The sequence below is a fragment of the Artibeus jamaicensis genome, unplaced genomic scaffold (genome assembly GCF_021234435.1).
Source record: "Artibeus jamaicensis isolate MK-2021 breed Jamaican fruit bat unplaced genomic scaffold, CSHL_Jam_final contig_1998, whole genome shotgun sequence".
NCBI classification, from domain to species: Eukaryota; Metazoa; Chordata; class Mammalia; order Chiroptera; family Phyllostomidae; genus Artibeus; species Artibeus jamaicensis.
The window spans coordinates 166,919-183,732 of NW_026521407.1; the positions used below are offsets into that span (position 1 = coordinate 166,919).

Sequence of the window (16,814 nt, forward strand, 5' to 3'; positions counted from 1 at the left end):
GAATTAAACAAGATCGCGTATCCATGGCACAGGGAACTCGCCCTTCCGAGTTCTGGGCACGATGTGACACGTCTCGTGAGTTTGGCATCTTCTCCTCTCATCCACATTTTCAAAGTCACCCCTGAACCGTCTTTCTGAAGGGCCCAGCACACGGCAGCGGTCCCCTCTCCCCGCCCTCGGCCCTTCCCCGGTCTCAAGGAAACAGAATGGAGAACAGCAGGAGGGTTGATTCATAGACTTTATTGGCTTTTTTTCCACCCCGCAGTGTCTGCAGAGCCAACTGAGCCCGTACAGTACACATGGTTCACTCTGTTAAAGCTGTGGCCACGGGAGGGGTCCGGAGGCCCCAGGGAAGCAGCAGGGCAGGTATCGAGGTTTAGGGGAGACCGGCCCAGCGGGGCCCAGCGTGGGAGGAGGGCTGTGGCAGCCGGAGTGGAAAGGCGGCTGAGAGGGGTCTGGAGGAGGGGCGGCTGCAGGGAGAGGGCACATCAGCAGTTGCAGGGAGGAGGCCGGGAGCAAGAGGAGGGTCTTGGTCACGTCTGTAAAGGATGCAGAGGGTGGGACACAGTGACTGCGTCCGTGGGGGTTGGGGTGGGGAGTCCATAGACATTTTGTGCAGCAGGGACACGACAGGCCACCGTAGAAAAGGGACTGTACAACAGAACCTATGATACACTGTTTACATATGATACAAGGCTCTTTCCCTCTTTGAGTTTTAAAAAATAAATTACAATTCCAGAGCTTTTGGTAAAAAATATATACACCCTCAGAGCAGGAACAGCAGCTGTTTTGCCTCTGCTGCTGCTGCTGCTGTTGCTGCTGCTGCCTCTTCGGAAGGGAAAGAGGTGGTGCCAGAAAGGAGGGTGAGGATGTGCCGGGAAGCCTCACCCAGTAGCTGCCAGGAGCCCCTGCACCCCTCAGCCCTGCAGGCCCATGGTGGGAGAGGAAGGGGGGACAGAGAGGTAATACAGGCATCACGAAAGTCCAGTCTGCCGTCACAGTCTCCGCCGTTCCCTCCCACTATGTTGGGGGTCTGCCCGCCCCCAAGTACAGGGATCTACCCCACCCCAGCTCTGAAGGGGAGGACCAAGGGGGGCGTCAAGACAGGAAAAAGGACAGATAATGATCTTAGCATCAGACAGAGCCAGAAGGGGAATGACCACTCCCTTCTTAGCCATGAGACACCCTAGAAGCAGGAGTGTGGGGAGCAGGTACCCCTAACTCCTGACACCACCATGCTGCACCCACTGTAACACAGAGGGAGGGTCCTGTAGGCAGCTTGGGCCTGTGTTTCCCTGAGCATCTTTTACCCTCTCACTGAAGCCCACCCAGGGACCTTCTTCTGGAGGCCTGACTGGGGACTTGCAAGGGGTGATGGGTAACCCCTCCCACCTGCTGCTGCTCCCTGTCCTCAACAGCAGCTTTGTCCACAAGCCCAGGATGCAGGGCAGCAGGCGTAACTGAGCAGGGAGTGGTGGGGGCAGGGAAAGTACCCACACTGCATCGACCCAGGGGCAGAGTAGACAAGGGTAGCACCAACATAAAGACCTCCCCCAACCCTGGCACACACAACACTTTCCCTCAATTACCAGATTCTCTCCAGCTGCTTAAGGGGTGGGCACACGCACACACACACACACACACACACACACACGGGCAATATAGTATCCAGGGGTTGGGGGGGTTAACATCCAGGGGTCCCAGCCCTGGCCTGGGGGAAATGAAATGGGACAGGTGGTGGAGAGGAAGGTTGCCAGTCTCTCCTCCTATTCAGTTCTGCAAACTAGACGGAAGGGTGGGCAGCTTTCCTTCCTGCTTGGGAAGAGGAGGTTGGAAATTCTATATCGGGAGCAGACCTCAATGGGAGGCGACAGAGGAAGGAGCTCCCTGCCCCCTTTCCCTGCAGGGGCAGGAACCAGCAGAGTGTGGTTTTGGTTTAAAGGACGGGGGTTGGGGGGGGTGGGGAGAGGACTTCAGCAGGATGGACAGGCCTGTGAGTCCGAGGGTCGGTCCTTCCGGCTCTGTCCCGAGGGATGGAAAGTTGCTCCAGAGGAAAGATTCTGGAGGTGGGTTGGGACATCGTGCAAAGTGCTTGAGTGTCAGGTGCCCGAGGACCCCGGTGGGGGCGACAGAAGCCTCTGTCTTCACTGACTATTCGCCTCCAGCTTGTAGGAAAGCTCGAAGAGGAGGTTCTGGTTGTCGATGACCTGGAACTGGCGCACGTAGGCCTTGGTCTGCAGGTCATGGGGGGACGCCTCCATGTCCAGGCCTGGGGCACAAGGACAGAGAGGCGATCAGGCCGCCAGATTCTGTTCTTCCTCTCCGCACACACTGGTCAGAGGACAAGGGTGCGGATTGGGACAGGTGCGGAGCAGGGGGGGGCCCCGGGGAGGCCAAGGAGAGAATGGAAAACTGACAAGTTTAAGGACGTGAACATTTGAGCAGGGATTTCTCCCCAGAACCCTCCTATGGTGCAAAAACTCAACCCGTGGTGCTCTCAGAACCCTGGGTACTCACAAAGGGGCCGGCTCCGGTATTTTCGGACTGTCCGCACTTTTTCAGCCACAGAATGCTGCAAGATGACAAGGACTGAGCCCGGAAAAGGGCTCAGAAAGACACTTCTACCCTCTTATGCTCCCCTCCCTCCAATCTCCAATTCCGTTGGGTTTACTCCCTCCAGTCCCCAAATCTGGAGGGTCTCCAAAACACCAAAGAAGTGGGTGTAACAGAGTGCCAGCTGAGGGGGAGGTAGAGTTGCCCCCCAAGCTGCCTGTCAGCTTTGCTACCCCGGGGGTGGGTTGCTACAGCGATACCACCAGGGACATAGTCAGGAGTCTGTCAGGCAAGCTGGGCACCGTGGAGAAAGGCTGCTGTCTTTAGAGGGGGTGCCAGGAGAGGGGGAGGATGCCATACCCCAACTCAGGGGACCGGGGTTGGCAGTGCCACTCACCAGTTTCTCAATATTCACCAAACCATCCACAAGGGTCTTACTCCCCTCGTGCAGGAAAGTCAGGTCTAGGGGACGGGGAGAGAAGCAAGAGAGTAAGAGAGGAAGCCCAAAGGGCCCTTCCCCTCCCCTGGAATCCACTCTGTCTTGGGGGCTCCTCTCCCCTGGGCACTCAGAGCTGAGCTGGGTCAGGACGAGAGTCAGAACTGGCACAGGAAGAATGTGGACAGGGGAACATAATTTGGGAACAGCCTCACCTTTGAGGATCAGAGGCACAAAAGGAATCACAGGAGGTTTCATCTTGGAGATCACTTCTCGGTAGCTTTTGTGGTTCCTGCAGGGGTCCTGGCATTCCACAGAAGACAGATAAAGGGACGGATGGGCCCAGGGTACCCCAAAGACATCCCCCATTCCCTCCCTCATTTTCCTCCCCTAGCTACATCTCCAATGAGATAAGGGACTTGAAGGGGTGTCTAGCTGAGGGTGTCCTGGGGGCCTTGATTGTCTCCCCCCCACCTCCAGGGAAGATAGGGTAGCAATCCTCCAGCATGGCGTGGAGAGGAGGAGGGTCCTGGCACTAAAAACCTTGAAAGGGAAGCTTGAGGAAGGAGGTTTATGGGAACTGAGCGTCTCTGGTGTACAAGTCCAGGGGCAGACAAAAGAGCCAAACCCACTCACTGTCAAGTTCTCAAATTTGCGGAACAAGTTCTTGAATTTCCCTGGCAGCTTCTGCAGAGAGTTTGAAAGAAGGAGGAATGTCAGAGTGGCACTCCTTGAGTTTCCTGGGAACTTCTGACTAACCCCCAGGTGTCAGAGGGGAAAGGGCCCAAATGTCTCACAGGGGCTGGGAAGCAGGTGACTGGGGACATGGAGTCACCCTTGGCTGGGTCTGGGGAGCTAGAAGCAGCCCAGAGAAATTAATTACTCTGGGGAAGTTGAGGCCTCTGCCATGCACCCAGACACCTCACTGACTGCTGGCAGAAACGCCACAGCCTGGGCTACCTGCCCTTACACTCAGGCAGGATTCAGCCTTGTTACGAATCTGCACAAAGCCAGAGCGGCCTGCCCTGGGACTGCATGGGTGCCTCCTTCCCACTCAGGGGAGCCAAGGCTGTCAAGACTGAGGCTGGAGGCTGAGACCCCGAGGTGGGCCAGCATAGCTGGCAGGAGAGGAAAGGAAAAGGGCCGCATTACCTCCCAGGTGAGCCGCAGGCGGCCGACCGCAGCGTTGTCCAGCCCCATGACCACAGCGTAGAAGGTCAGCAGGTCCTGGTTTTGCTTGCAGCTGCAGGATTGGGAGCGGGGGTCAGAGGACAGTCAGGTGGCCATGGCAGCAGCATCCTGCCCCACACGGGCCTTAGTGCTCCGTCCCTCCCGCCAGCTGCCCTCCCATGGCCCCACACCGGCCTTAGTGCTCCGTCCCTCCCGCCAGCTGCACTCACATGGCGGCGATCTTGATGAACTTCTTGAGCAGCTGCACGCGCTTGCCCGCAGCCTCGCAGAGCAGCACCTCGGTGGCCACCCAGTGGGTGACCTCGCTGCAGCGCTGCAGGAGCAGCTCCAGGTTGGCTGTCTCCCGACGGCCACGCTCCCCATGGAACACATAGTCCACGAACTCCAGCTGCACCCACGGTAGTGGTGGTGGCGGCAGAGGGTCACCCAGAGCGTGGGCGGTGTGGGTGGAGAGATGGCAGTGCGAGGAGGCGGGGATGAGGGCGGGGGCGGGAGGGCGGGGGCGGGAGGGGTAGAAAATAGAAAAGATGGGACAGGACAGGATGCAATAGAGATGAGGGGACAGACAACCACCATGAATGATACTCGACCATTTACTGAAGACTCCCAAGATGCCAGGCACTTAACCCATCTGTAGACACTACTGTCACTGCCATATTTTATTTCTTTAATAGCGGAGATTTGAAAAACACTAACCATGGTTCAGGGTCTGTGTAAGCAGCACTTTTTCAGCCCCGAACCACCCTGCTAGGGGGGTCTCTCTCTTTGCTCTTTTCTCAGAGGAGGGAGACCAAGGCTTAGAGAGGTCTCAGTGCTCCATTGCCCCAAAGCATGTGGCGAGGGAGTGTTCCAACCAGGGACTTCAGCTGCAGAAACTGCCTCACTCCAGGCCCCCGCATTTGGCCCATTTCCCCCTCCTGGCCCCTCGCCCGGCACCAGCCTCCGTCCCCACCTCGTGCACACATCGGAATAGCTCCCAGTGGAAAGCGGTGAGGTGGTTGGCCACGTCCTCAGGCTCCACGCGGTGGATCTCGGTGTCTCCCGGGGAGACCTGGATTTCCTCGGGGAGGGGCACCTGGTGGCAGGCATGGGTACAGGGCTGGGCTCCCCTCTGGGCTTGCGAGGGTCTGCTCACAGCCACTCAGAGCCTCACAGCCCTCACGCCGGGCCAGGGCCTGGCACGGGCTTTCTTACCAGAGCCTCAAAGCTGTCCCGGGTGCAGGCAAACAGGTGGCTATTGATGCCCAGGGTAGTGAAGACACAGTCTTCTGTTGGCTGGAGAAGGACCTTCTCTGCGGAAAAATGAGCTGCTCTGCCTCAGCCCCGGCCACCCGCACCCTCACACATCCCCGCCACTGTCGCATCTCATCCAGAAACGTCTCACCCTGCGTGGACACATCCCAGACTAACCAGACTCGTAGGATCGCCCGTTTACACCCTGCTCTTAGGAAAACTCTCAAATAATGACTTCTTTTGTATTGATAGCCTCCTTTTTTGGCTCCCAGTGTTCTTTCACAGCTCTTCCTGTGTCCTTTCATGCCTGTGACACTAGAAAAGTGGGGCTTTTTCCTGTCCTAGCGGGAAATAAGGCTGTGGTGACATTGCAGGCTTTTTGCTTTCCCACGGGGATTGGAGGCCCGACCTGTGTCTTTAGCCTCAAAAACAGGCCCTTTCAGGTTCTCAGAGAGATTGGAGGACTCAGATCAGCACCCAAGTGCCCTGGACCGCTGCTTCCCGAATTTTAATGTGCATCATCTAATAGCCTTGTTAAAATGCACATTCTGATTCCAGGGGTCTGGAGTGGGGTCTGAAATACTGCGTTTTTAATAAGCTCCCAGGTGATGCCCACTCGGATGGGCCCAGCCCCACCGTTCGAGCAGCAGGGCCCGGAAGTCAGCCTTTACCCCGCCCCGGAGCACTGGGCTCCTGAGTTCCCTGTCCTGGGGCCCCAGCTGGCCTCTTCCTGACCCTCACCTCCTGAAGAGGCCACAGCTACCAGGATGAGGGAGTCCTCTCGCCCCGCAGGCTCCTCAGAATACTGCAGTTTCTCCGTCACAGAGCCCAGAATGTCCTGCACAGACGCTGAGAGGCGGCTGCGTATGGTCACGTAAGAGTGGTCAGGCATGTAGACCCGGCAGAAGACTGGACAGAGACAGGAAGGGGACTGTCACCCGAGGGCAGAACGGCAACGCTGTCACAGTGCCCTCGGGGAAACCCGTGTTCCCCACTTCGTCCCACCGCTAACCCTAAGTTGGTTGGCCTGTGAAAAAGAAGCTGGGAAAGGACCGGTTCTACCACACGGGGAGGCTCCACTGGGGGTGCCCGAGACCCAAGACCCCACAGGGCCCCCTGAGCTGCTCAGGAAGCCCCGCCCCTCCTGGTGCCCGCACTCACTCTCATCGGAGCCCCGGAAGGCTACTCGGGTCTGCAGACAGGAGTCGATCCGACGGAAGTGGCGGAAGAGGGGCTTCACCTGCTTGTTGGGTGGCTGGCTCTCCTCTGGGATCCTGGTATGGACACAGCTGGGCATCAGGAAGCCCTGCCAGGCATATGGAGCACCAGGCAGGCAACATCAAGCAGGGACATCAGAACTGGGTCAAGGATGCCCTGGCATCAGGCTCAGAGAGTGGTGGAGGAGGTTTGAAGTGAGACCAACGGCCAGCAGGGGACAACTGTCCAAGTGACCCCAATCAAACGCCACCTTTTCCGTGAATTCTTATCTGATCCACTCACCAGAAAAGGTCAATTTTGGCCAGGGCGTGGGGTGGAGAATAGGACAATGGTCTAGTATTTATGTTTGTGTCTTATCTCTCCTGCAAGATTGAGCACTTTTGAGGCCTGCATCAGTTTTTGTTTGTTTGTTTGTTTTTGTCTGTTTGTTTTGAGGGAGCTGGGATTAGTTCTTTACTGAATTTTTTCTTCACCCTCTGGGCCTAGCGCATTGCTTGGCACATGGTAAGTGTAGGTCATCAGCTGTTTGCTGAATTTTGCCAACAAGAACTTCACAGTCCGGGAGGGAGACAGACATGCACACAGCTGCCGCCAACACAAGGCAAGTGTTAGGTGATATGAAAAAGGGAAATGGAGAGTCATGTTGGTGTGGGGAAGGGAGAGCCCTATTCCTGAAAGGGACGATCTGGGGCACTGTCACTGAGAAGATGGCACGTGACCTGTCCCTCGAAAGACAACATGAAGAGGAGGGGGCGGGAGGAGGTCCTTCTGGAATAGACCATATAAATGACAACAGGAAGCTGGGCAAGCACAGAAGTTCAGGGAATGAGGTGCAGCGGGAGTGTTGTGTTTACAGGGCTACGTGGGGATGGAGATGGGAAGGACTAACAGGAGGCAGAAAGGGAAGGGTGTTGAACGCTGCACCGGGATGTTGCAGCTTTTTTGTCCTCTAGGTAACGGGCAACCGTGATGTTTTTGGAACAGGAGCATGATGTCAAGTTGGAAAGATCTCTCCACTGGCAACATCAGAAGGAAGAGACAAACACAAGACCATTAGCTGAAGCCCTGGGTTGGAGGCTGTGGCAATATTCCAGGTGAGAGATACTGAGGTTGCGGTGGGGGGAACGGAGGGGAGAGAAATTGAAAGGGTCAGAGGTACAGATGCACAGAGAGACAGACAGATGGCTGGATGGAAGAATGAACGACAGACACAGCAGAGTCGTGAAGCCAGTTCGTATTGGCTCAAGAAAGTGGATTGTTCAATTTTCCTAAATGGTTTCTAAATAAAGCTATTTAAAAAGTGTGTGTGAGACCCTGGCCAGATAACTCATTTGGTTAGAATATTGTCCCCATATGCCAAGATGGCAGGTTTGATCCCCATTCAGGGCACACGCAGGAGTCCCCCGATGAAGGCATTAGTGAGTGGAAGAACGAGTCAGTGTGTCTCTCTCCCCTTCCTCTCTCTCTCTAAAAATCAGTTTAAAAAAAGGCGCATGGACATTAAACAACCCAGCGCACAGAGGGTTTTTAAAAAAGTATGTGTGTGGAGGGTTTCTAATCTTACATTCAAATTATTACCAAAAAAACGTAGTTTCCTAATTGTTTTACTACGTTTCACTGTTATCTCTGCTCTTCGGGTAATTTACAACTCTTCCCAACCGCGCATTCAGGGACAGCATGTTGGGAGCTTGCAATCAGCTATGGTGAGAAAGTTCATTCCATGGAAATCAGCAAAAGCTACAAATCACATTTTGGTTTTTTTTTTCCCCCTGAAATGTTGGTTGTTCAATATTTACCCGTACGCCACTGGAATAACCAAAAAAGTGACTGGAGACAATGCTTTGTGCTACTCTCCAGTAGGAGGAAGGGACAGAAACAAAACCGTGTTGGAGTCCAAAGGCCAGAGGCAGCCCCTGTGAGGGAGGAACACGGGGGACTTCTTTCCTGTCCCCTTCCCAACCCATTCCCCTCACTTCAGCTCCACTGTTTCCACAAGCTGGTGCAGCCTCAGTGTGTCCTCTCGCAGGTCCTGGTAAAGGGACTCATCCTTCATAATCAGCAGGTACAGATCCTGGGGAGAGGAGGAGAGAGTGAGGGCAGGGGTCTCATTCCAAGCATCGCTGTCCGTAAGGGCTGGGGTAGAGCAGGGGCTCTATGCCTTCAAGCATAGGAGAACCATATAAGCGAAGACCCCTTGCATCTTTTCCTTCTAGTACCCAACTTGATAAGTACGGCTCCTTCAAAGGGGCCTCCTTCTGGAGCCAAGAGCCTGCTCACCCACCTGCCTTTTCTTCCCAGGCCCACCTTGATGATGCGGCCGGCCCCCTCTTCTTCCTGCAGCAGCCCCTGGTAGGTGTCCAAGAAATGAAGGAGCATGGCTAGACAGGCCTGCTTCTGGCCCAGCCCCTCGGGGCCCTCCTTGCCTCCTGCCCAAACAAAGCTGACCCCTGAGTTAAGAAAAATGCCCTGGGCAGGCAGACCTGAGGGAACTGGGAAGGGGAGATGGAAGGTTAAACTACCCCCAAATGTTCTCTGGGTTTGGGGCCAGGGAGAAAGAAGATCCTGGGGTCCCTGAAACCAAGACCCCCCCTCATGCCCCAGCTCAGAGTAGGGAGAAATGACACCCAGTTGACCACATCCAGCTCTCACCTCTGAATCGCACTTGAGGATACCCTGTCTGGAACGAGCCAACCCCAAGCCCACGCCTGGAGCTCACAGCAGGCTGATAAAGGCCAGTGGTGCTCACCACAAACCTGACCATACCTCAGTGTATGGCCTATGATATTCTGCTTGGTGGCCTGACATTTGCAATTAGGTCCTAAAATAACTCAGTAAGAGGCCCTATACTTACATGAGACCCTATGAATAGCCCAACCAGAGGCATGTCTCCAGGAGGCCCCACAGAAGCACAGCCGTGACCTAGTGTTTACCTCGGACCCTGTAATAACGCACTGGGCAACCAGATGTTTGGAGCAACAATTCAGTGGGGAGAGAGGCACTCTTAATAGAATAATACCTCACATTTGCACAGGGCTTTGCCATTTCCAAAGCACTCCTACATCTGCGATCAGGTCTATCTCCACAGCAGCCCGGCAAGGAGGCAGAGCAGGTGCTATTTACCCTCATTTTCTAGCAGAGGAAGCAGAGGCCCTGGGAGGTCCAGGGATCTGCTCAAGGACACAAAGCTGCCGAGCAGAAGCACGGGGGCTGAAACCCAAGTATGTGTTGTAAGGGAAAGCTTAGGTCCTGACATCACACGTGGGGTGGTGGGAGCGGCTCCCTCCCAACCTCCCCTTTTGCAAGCTCCACAAAAGGATATTACTGATGTAGCTCCTGCAGGAATTTCTCCGTGGGGAGGAAGAGAGAATGGGTGAGGACAATGTCGTCCAGCAGGATATCTGTGGAGACCAATTGGCACCACTGGTGTCAGAGGGCACTTCCAGGACCCAACTGGACACTCCCCACCCTGCTCTCTTGCCTCCAAGGGCGAGTTCTCATTGGCCAGACTGGGGCCCCAGCCACCTGCCCCGTCATGCTCTGCACATGCGTGCGTGTGCATGCGTGCGCACACACACACACACACACACACACACACACACTGGTGTGTAAAGGTTCTGGGCAGCTGCTGCGGGGGTGGGACTGGCAGCTGCCAAGGCAGCTGGAGGGAAGGAAGGGGCACTCTGGTGGCCACGCCCACTTCTCTTCAGTGAGTGTGGGAAGCTGTTCAGATAATACACCAAGCTTGAGATCTGCCCCCACGCCCCATCGATGTAGCTCCCAGAAGGGTCTCTAGACAGACACAACTTCCAAACACAGAGGTCAGGGTCAGCAGAGTGTGTCTGTATGTCCCTCCTCCCCTTCCCAATCCCTGCCCAACAACTTTGAGTTCCAACTAGGCAGGTAAGAACCAGCCCCATTAAAAAGAAGATGGAGCAACTGCCATCTCTTTGATCCTAAAGCCTTTTAAGAGAAACCCTGTGTCCTCTGGACGCCCAGAGATGGTAGGGTTAATGATGGAAGGGTGGAGAGGAGTGGCTCCTCCCCCCACCCCCCACCCCTTTCCCCTCCACACCTCCACCTGGGCCTGGCTCAGCCAGTTAGCCAGGTACAGGTCGCCCTGACTTGCATCCAGCTCTGGGGTAGGGCAGGGCAGCCTGGCACACACAGGCCGGGCACAGGGAGGGAGCCAGGTGTCCTCATCAAGACAGGTTAGGGCCAGGTCCCCAGGCACTGCCCTGGGAGAAAACCAAGGCCTCTGTGGGCCCTTGGCTCCCATCCCCTGGCCTCCAACCCTCACCGTGAAGGTGGAAAAGGAGGCCTCAACGTCAACTCTCGTTTCACAAATGAGAAGAAGCCAAGGCTCAGGGCTGGGAGAGACTTGCCTGGAGCTGCACTAAGAACCCACACTCTTGAGTCTTTGGGGTTTTTTTTTTCTCAACATGCCTGAGGCAAACAGTGTCAGGGAGAACCAGTGGTAAGTCAAATGGGGCTTCTCAGACTATTGAGAGAATGGCTAATGTAGGGTACCTTCTGTAAGTCCTCTGCTCCACACACACACCCCGGGAGGGAACCAAGATGGCTTAATTACATTGGTTGTATTGGAGAATATCAGAGTGACAGGTTAAGCTGATTCTCATTCACTCTTAGAGTGGTTTAGGGTTCCCCAAACCAGTTACCCTGGGAATCCAGCCTGCCAGGCTAGACAGCGCAGGTGACAATCAATTCAGGAGTCCTTCCCCGGGAAACACTGAGCAGAGTCTGTGGCACCAGGCACCAAAAAAAGACTTTCTCCCTTTACCGCTCTTCCCGGCTACCCTGCCATGTTCTTAAAGCGAGTCTGACAGTCAGCCCCCGCCTCCTTCCCTTAATGTCCAGCTCCAGGGCTGAGGGACTAGGAATGGAGATGCCCAGCACCCTTCCTATACTCTTTATCCTGCAGGTGAATTGAGCCAGAGCAAAGGAAGAAGAGCACAGGGTGGAGTGGGGGAGATGTGGCTGTGGGGGCACCAGTTTGGCGTCAGTCTCTTCCAAGGCAGGCTCCGGTCCAATGCACAGCCTCCCCAGGGAATGTGTCATAGAGACATGGGGTGTGGAGTGTAGGCGGGAAGTTATGGTTAGGAGAGCTGTGTGTGTCTGATATTTTTCTAATTAAATCCAAAAGGTGTCAGCTCCCCAGGGCACCCTGCTGCCTGAGCCACAGGAGAGGACCCAGGGTCTTCAGAAAAGTCTAGGGGAGTGGAACCCTCTTTCTCACACCTAGACTAGGGCTCCCTGCCGAGGCCTGGGGACACAGAAGGAAACCCCCATCTTGACACTCTCAGCCAGGGCTCCCAATCACGAGACCCCGGTGTGCTTAGTGAAATGAGAACTAGACCTAAAGGCCTGCAGGTCTTCTTCCTCAGCACCTGACCAGCATTTTGGGGCCTCGGTTTCCTCCAAGTCCCCTTGAAGGGGTGCTGATGGGGAGTGGTGAAATAGCATCATCATTTAGGGAATAAGCCTCTCAGGGTGTGGTTATTATTTTTGAAAGAGGCCATGTGCTGAGGCTTGCCAGGGGAAGGGTGGGAGTTGGAAAGGCTCAGACCCCCCTAGACGTTGGTGTCTGCCCTGCCACCTCAACAACACCTCTGAGTCAGCCCCCAACTAGAGCACCTCCTCTCCCCACCCCCCAAGCTGCTAAGGACAATGAATTCCTTTGCCAGAGCCCCAAAGCCAGCTTGGGGCCCTGTGCCTGTCTGGCACTGCCCCACTGAGTGGGCCAGCCCTCTGCCCTGGGTTTCTAAACAGGGCAGGGACTCCTGGAAGGTCTTTCAGGCTTGGGCACCTCCGTGGGGGGAGGGGGGCACGGGCTGTTCTGGGCAGCTTCCATCTTAGTGTGGCAGGCCCCAGAAGGAGGTAATCGACATCAGGGACCCAAGAGACCATGGATAAGATGTCCAGGGGAAAGGAAGGGTGGCTTACGGAGGAGACACAGAGGTTCATCTGGGGGTGAGCCTGTCACAGGGAGCAAGGTGGCACTGCCACTTCCCTTTAGCAGAAGGGTCTGCTCTTCAGATGAGTCCCTGCCCCACTTCAGCTGCCCACTCAACCCCACACCGAGGCTCCAGCATAGCGCCACCCCCACCTTCCAAGGGCAAGGAAGAGGACCCAGGTGGCAACCCCCTACTCTGGGATGGATGAGCTAGCCGGCTCCTTACCTGAGGCGGCGCTGTCCCTGGTGGCCCCCCCGGCCAGCCGCTGCAGAACCCGGTTCAGAAGATGCTCTGGCCGCTCGGGGGCGCCCAGGGGGGCCCAGGGTGGGGAAGTCAGGGGCTCGCCCGGGGACAGCTCATCCGAGGAGTGCGAAGAAGGGGAGCGCAGGGGCCCCCCGCTGCCGAGCGGCCCGGGCCCTGGCACCTCCTCTAACTGCAGCCAACAGGGTCCCCCGCTGCCGGGCTCCTCAGTGACCCCCATCGGCTCTCCACCTTCCTCCTCGGTGGGTGGCTCCAGCCCTGGCTCAGCGAGGGGTTCGCGAAGGAAAGCTGGGAGCAGCAGGCGAGACACGCTCTGACGACGCTGCAGTGGCCGCGGTCCCCCGGCTGGACCGCCGCCCCCACCAGGTCCCCCACCCCCTCCGGGCCCGCAGCAGCTCCCCGGACCCCCGCCTGGACCTCCTGCCACCGTTCGCCCCGCCAGCTGCGACGTTTGCTTCTTCAGAAATTTCTCCAGCGGCTTCATGCCCCCCCCCCCGCCCCTCTTCTCGGGGCTGCCGGGGGACCTAGGTGTCCCAGGCGCGGGCGGGGGGGCGGGGACACGATGCTCAGAGCCGGAGGGGCAGAGTGGAGGGCCGTGCCAGGCGCCGGACTGGGGGCCAGAGGTGCCCGAGGCTGGCTGGCTGGAGTCCAGTGGCCAGTGGCCAGTGGCCGGGGGGAGGTGCCAGAGGGAAGGGGTGCCCGTCCTTAGTGGCCCCCCATGCCGGTTGCAGCCGTCACACAGCCCGAAGGGTGGGTAGGCTGCGGGGCTAGTGCCCAGGCTCTGCGCTCCTGGGCCGGGCTGCGGCGACAAGAGGCAGCAGGCGGAGCGCAAGGCTGAGAGGACGCGGTGGCGGCAGCGGCTGCGCTCCTGACCGCCGGGAAGGTGGCAGAACTGAGACCACGCCCCCTTACCCAGTCCCCGCCTAGTCCCCGCCCCTGCCCTTCCTGGACCCGCCCCGTGGGCCCGCGCGGCTTGAACTTGGGCGTTGGGGCAGATTATGGGGCCACATGGGATAGTAAAGGGCTGAATGGGATTGGGTGGAGAGTTCAGAGAAGTCGCGGAAATGAAGGGCCAAGGTAAGGGAGCGATACCAATGGAGATGAACTCCTGGCTGGGGGGTTTGCAGGGACTCTAGTACCATTTCAAAGAACCAGGACAGATCTCTGGCTTGCATGCTTGACTCACCTCCCTGAACTTAGGTGAGGCCTACAAAGATCACTCACAACCCCGACAGTGTGCTCTGTTGACATACGTAGAGGAATATGTGGTCTTTACCTCTTGTAAAAAGGGCTGGGAAGGCCTTAGGTGGATTGACACTGGCCTGGGGGTGGCACTCATCTGCCCTCTCTGGTAGGGCACAATAGATGGTGGGGGCCTGGCCTATGAAGGGCAGGTCCTAGCAGGCAGGCAGGAGCCAGGCAGGGAGCAGCAGGTTGTGGCAGATCTAGTTGGGGTGAGAAGAGACTGTAGGCAAGGGGGAGGAGAACAGGAATACGAGGGCCCCTGAGCCTGGCTGGCAGCAGGAAGAAGCAGGGCAGTGGAGGTGGGTGACGAGCTCCAGCTGCCATCTGACATCATCAAGCATAGGGAGCCCCCCAGAGGTGACACAGCCATGGAGTGTGGAAAGTGGGGTCAAATTTGCACACCAAATTAGCCTTATTCCTGATGCCTATGCCAGGAGCATTCTGTTCCTAAGGAGGAGGTGGGTAAAGAGATATGCTTAGTGCGAGCACATTAAGGTTAAGGTAACAACAAGGTTGGGGAGTGGCAGCAGGTTCCAGATGGGTTGAGGCACCTTGGACATTGCCACACCCCTGTTTACTGCACTCCGACCAGACAGGGACAGGAATGCTGAAGGCTAGGAGTGGTGGTAGAACTAAACAGGGTGTGCGCTACACATATATTGGTGTGTGTGCGTATCTCTGGCCCTATGTATGCTAGAGCATGTGTTCACAGAAATGAGCTTGCACACCCATCTGTTTGTGGATTTAGAAAGGGAACAGTACATACCGAGCACAATTTTGGCTAAGAAGCTGGAATAAAGATCCAAGTATCAGTGTCCTGGGCTCTCTTTATTAGACACCCCAATATCTCTGAGGTTAAGAGGGGAAACTGACTAGAGTGGCTTGGACCTCCCCAAGTATTTTATGAACCAAATAAGAAGAGGGGAGGGCTCCACTCCCAGCACATGCCACAGTTACCAGATTAAGCTGGTTGCCTTGGTAACCTCCTCTCTGGGCAGGATTTGGGATTGTCAGAAGAATTGGGGAGTGTGGAGAATGTGGGGGCTGAAAATAAAAGGGGCAGAGAGACTTCTAGAAACTGGAAGCTTTGGGAGCAGACCCCAGGACCCTTCAGCTACTCAAGGATATCAGGCAGAGGCTAAGTTAAAGACCTTGAATCAGAAGAATGCCAACATCAAGTCATGGTCCTCCATGAACAGCAGTGGTACTTGCCCCAACTGCACACTGGAATCCAAGGGCACTTTTCAAAAATACTGAGATGGTGCCAAGGTTTATGGTATTTTTAAAGAGATATCCAAGTAATTCAAACAGCCAGGGTTGAAAATCACTGCCCCAGAGGGGACACCCCAAACCAAGGAGGCTGCAGAGGCTGGGAGACTTTGGTATTCTAAATCTTTGCTGTTCTCAGTCGCCCACAAGGTAGCAGACCTGTGTGCTGACCCTGAAGGGGACGAGGGCGGACAGGGCACCTATATTCTTATCATGGAATAAACTGAGGGAAAGATGGTGGTATAATTAGCAACTGTGAGGAGATGCGGCTGAGAAGCCCGTGAACTTCTAGAAGGGGATGGAGCGAGGCTACCTAAGGCGAATTCTGTCTGCCCCTTACATTCTTCTTTCCTGCCCACTGAGAGACAGGCTGGGAGGGCAGAGAACCTGGGGGCTTTGCTGAGCTTGAATTTCTTCTTGCTGAGCCGGTTACCAGGGCAACAGAGCAATGGGATCTAACTGAGGAAGCAAGAGGCAGGGGTGAGGGGGAAGCATCTTAAAACGCTTATTCCTCCTGCCAGTAACCCACCCCAAGGCTGGTTCCATTCTCTGCATGACCCCAGATCAGGCCCATACTCATCACCCTGTGGGGAAGAAGGGAAGCAAACTGACCCGATTTGAAAAGGAACCGGGATGGGGGTCAGGAAAGTCATGGTCATCCTGCGGCAGCAACACCACCGAAGGGCGGAGGGGAATCCCAACTGTCATTTTAAGATGTGCCACGAGGCCCATGCCCCCCGCGCACAAGGATTTGTGCGACTTGAGAGCAGATGCCGCCAGCTCCACATGAGATCCAGTTGCTCCCCCACACTGTAGATAGCTTCTGTAGGGAACTTCCACCCACCCGGCATCTGCGGGAGTAAACGGTACCTTCAAAGGCAGGAACTGCCCTGCGCTCATCAGAGGCCAAGTGGCAGAGGTAACTGGCAGCATGAGCCACAGCTGGGGCTCTTTCAATTACCCCTCCGCTCTGCCTGCACTACGACTGACATGAGCCTCTCTTAGACTGTGGTCCATGATAGTTCAGTGCCAGCGTGAGTCTTTACTTTTCAAGAAAACCAGCTACCTGCGCCTCGCCCTCTGCTGGGACCTAGTACAGTTGTACTGACATCTGGCACATCACCCTGGGAGATGTACTTGCTTCAGACAAAGGTGGGCATAAGGGACATGATGTTCACATGGGTGAGCAGCACCTCGCTAGTTTCTGCCCGACACTCCCAAACGAAGGCCTGGCAGACTACCTGGGGTCTGTGCGGAACGTGGTCAGGGAAGGTAACGGAAGGGGTACACAGACAGATGGGAGGCTTCACAGGGGCTCCTCACCTCTGTGGCTTCCATCGCACCAGTTTGAGTTGTGCACCAGCACAAGTTGTGACTGACACTGGGAAACCTAGGAGTCATTTTCCCTCCTCAAATCAACACTCATGCAAAAAAAA

General features: G+C 56.2%; 1 protein-coding gene across 1 annotated transcript; it reads right to left on the reverse strand.

Moving 5' to 3' along the window:
* Positions 1-239: 239 nt before the first annotated feature.
* Positions 240-13,348, reverse strand: RAPGEFL1 (Rap guanine nucleotide exchange factor like 1). Its single transcript, XM_037129804.2, has 15 exons — positions 12,829-13,348; positions 9,954-10,029; positions 8,936-9,077; positions 8,605-8,702; positions 6,575-6,687; positions 6,155-6,322; positions 5,375-5,472; positions 5,133-5,255; positions 4,390-4,568; positions 4,142-4,232; positions 3,626-3,676; positions 3,205-3,292; positions 2,951-3,015; positions 2,518-2,572; positions 240-2,269 (listed from the first exon to the last, which is right to left on the reverse strand). The coding sequence occupies exons 1-15, from the start codon at positions 13,346-13,348 to the stop codon at positions 2,145-2,147; spliced, it is 1,992 nt and encodes a 663-aa protein (XP_036985699.1). The 3' UTR covers positions 240-2,144.
* Between the last annotated feature and the right edge of the window lie 3,466 nt (positions 13,349-16,814).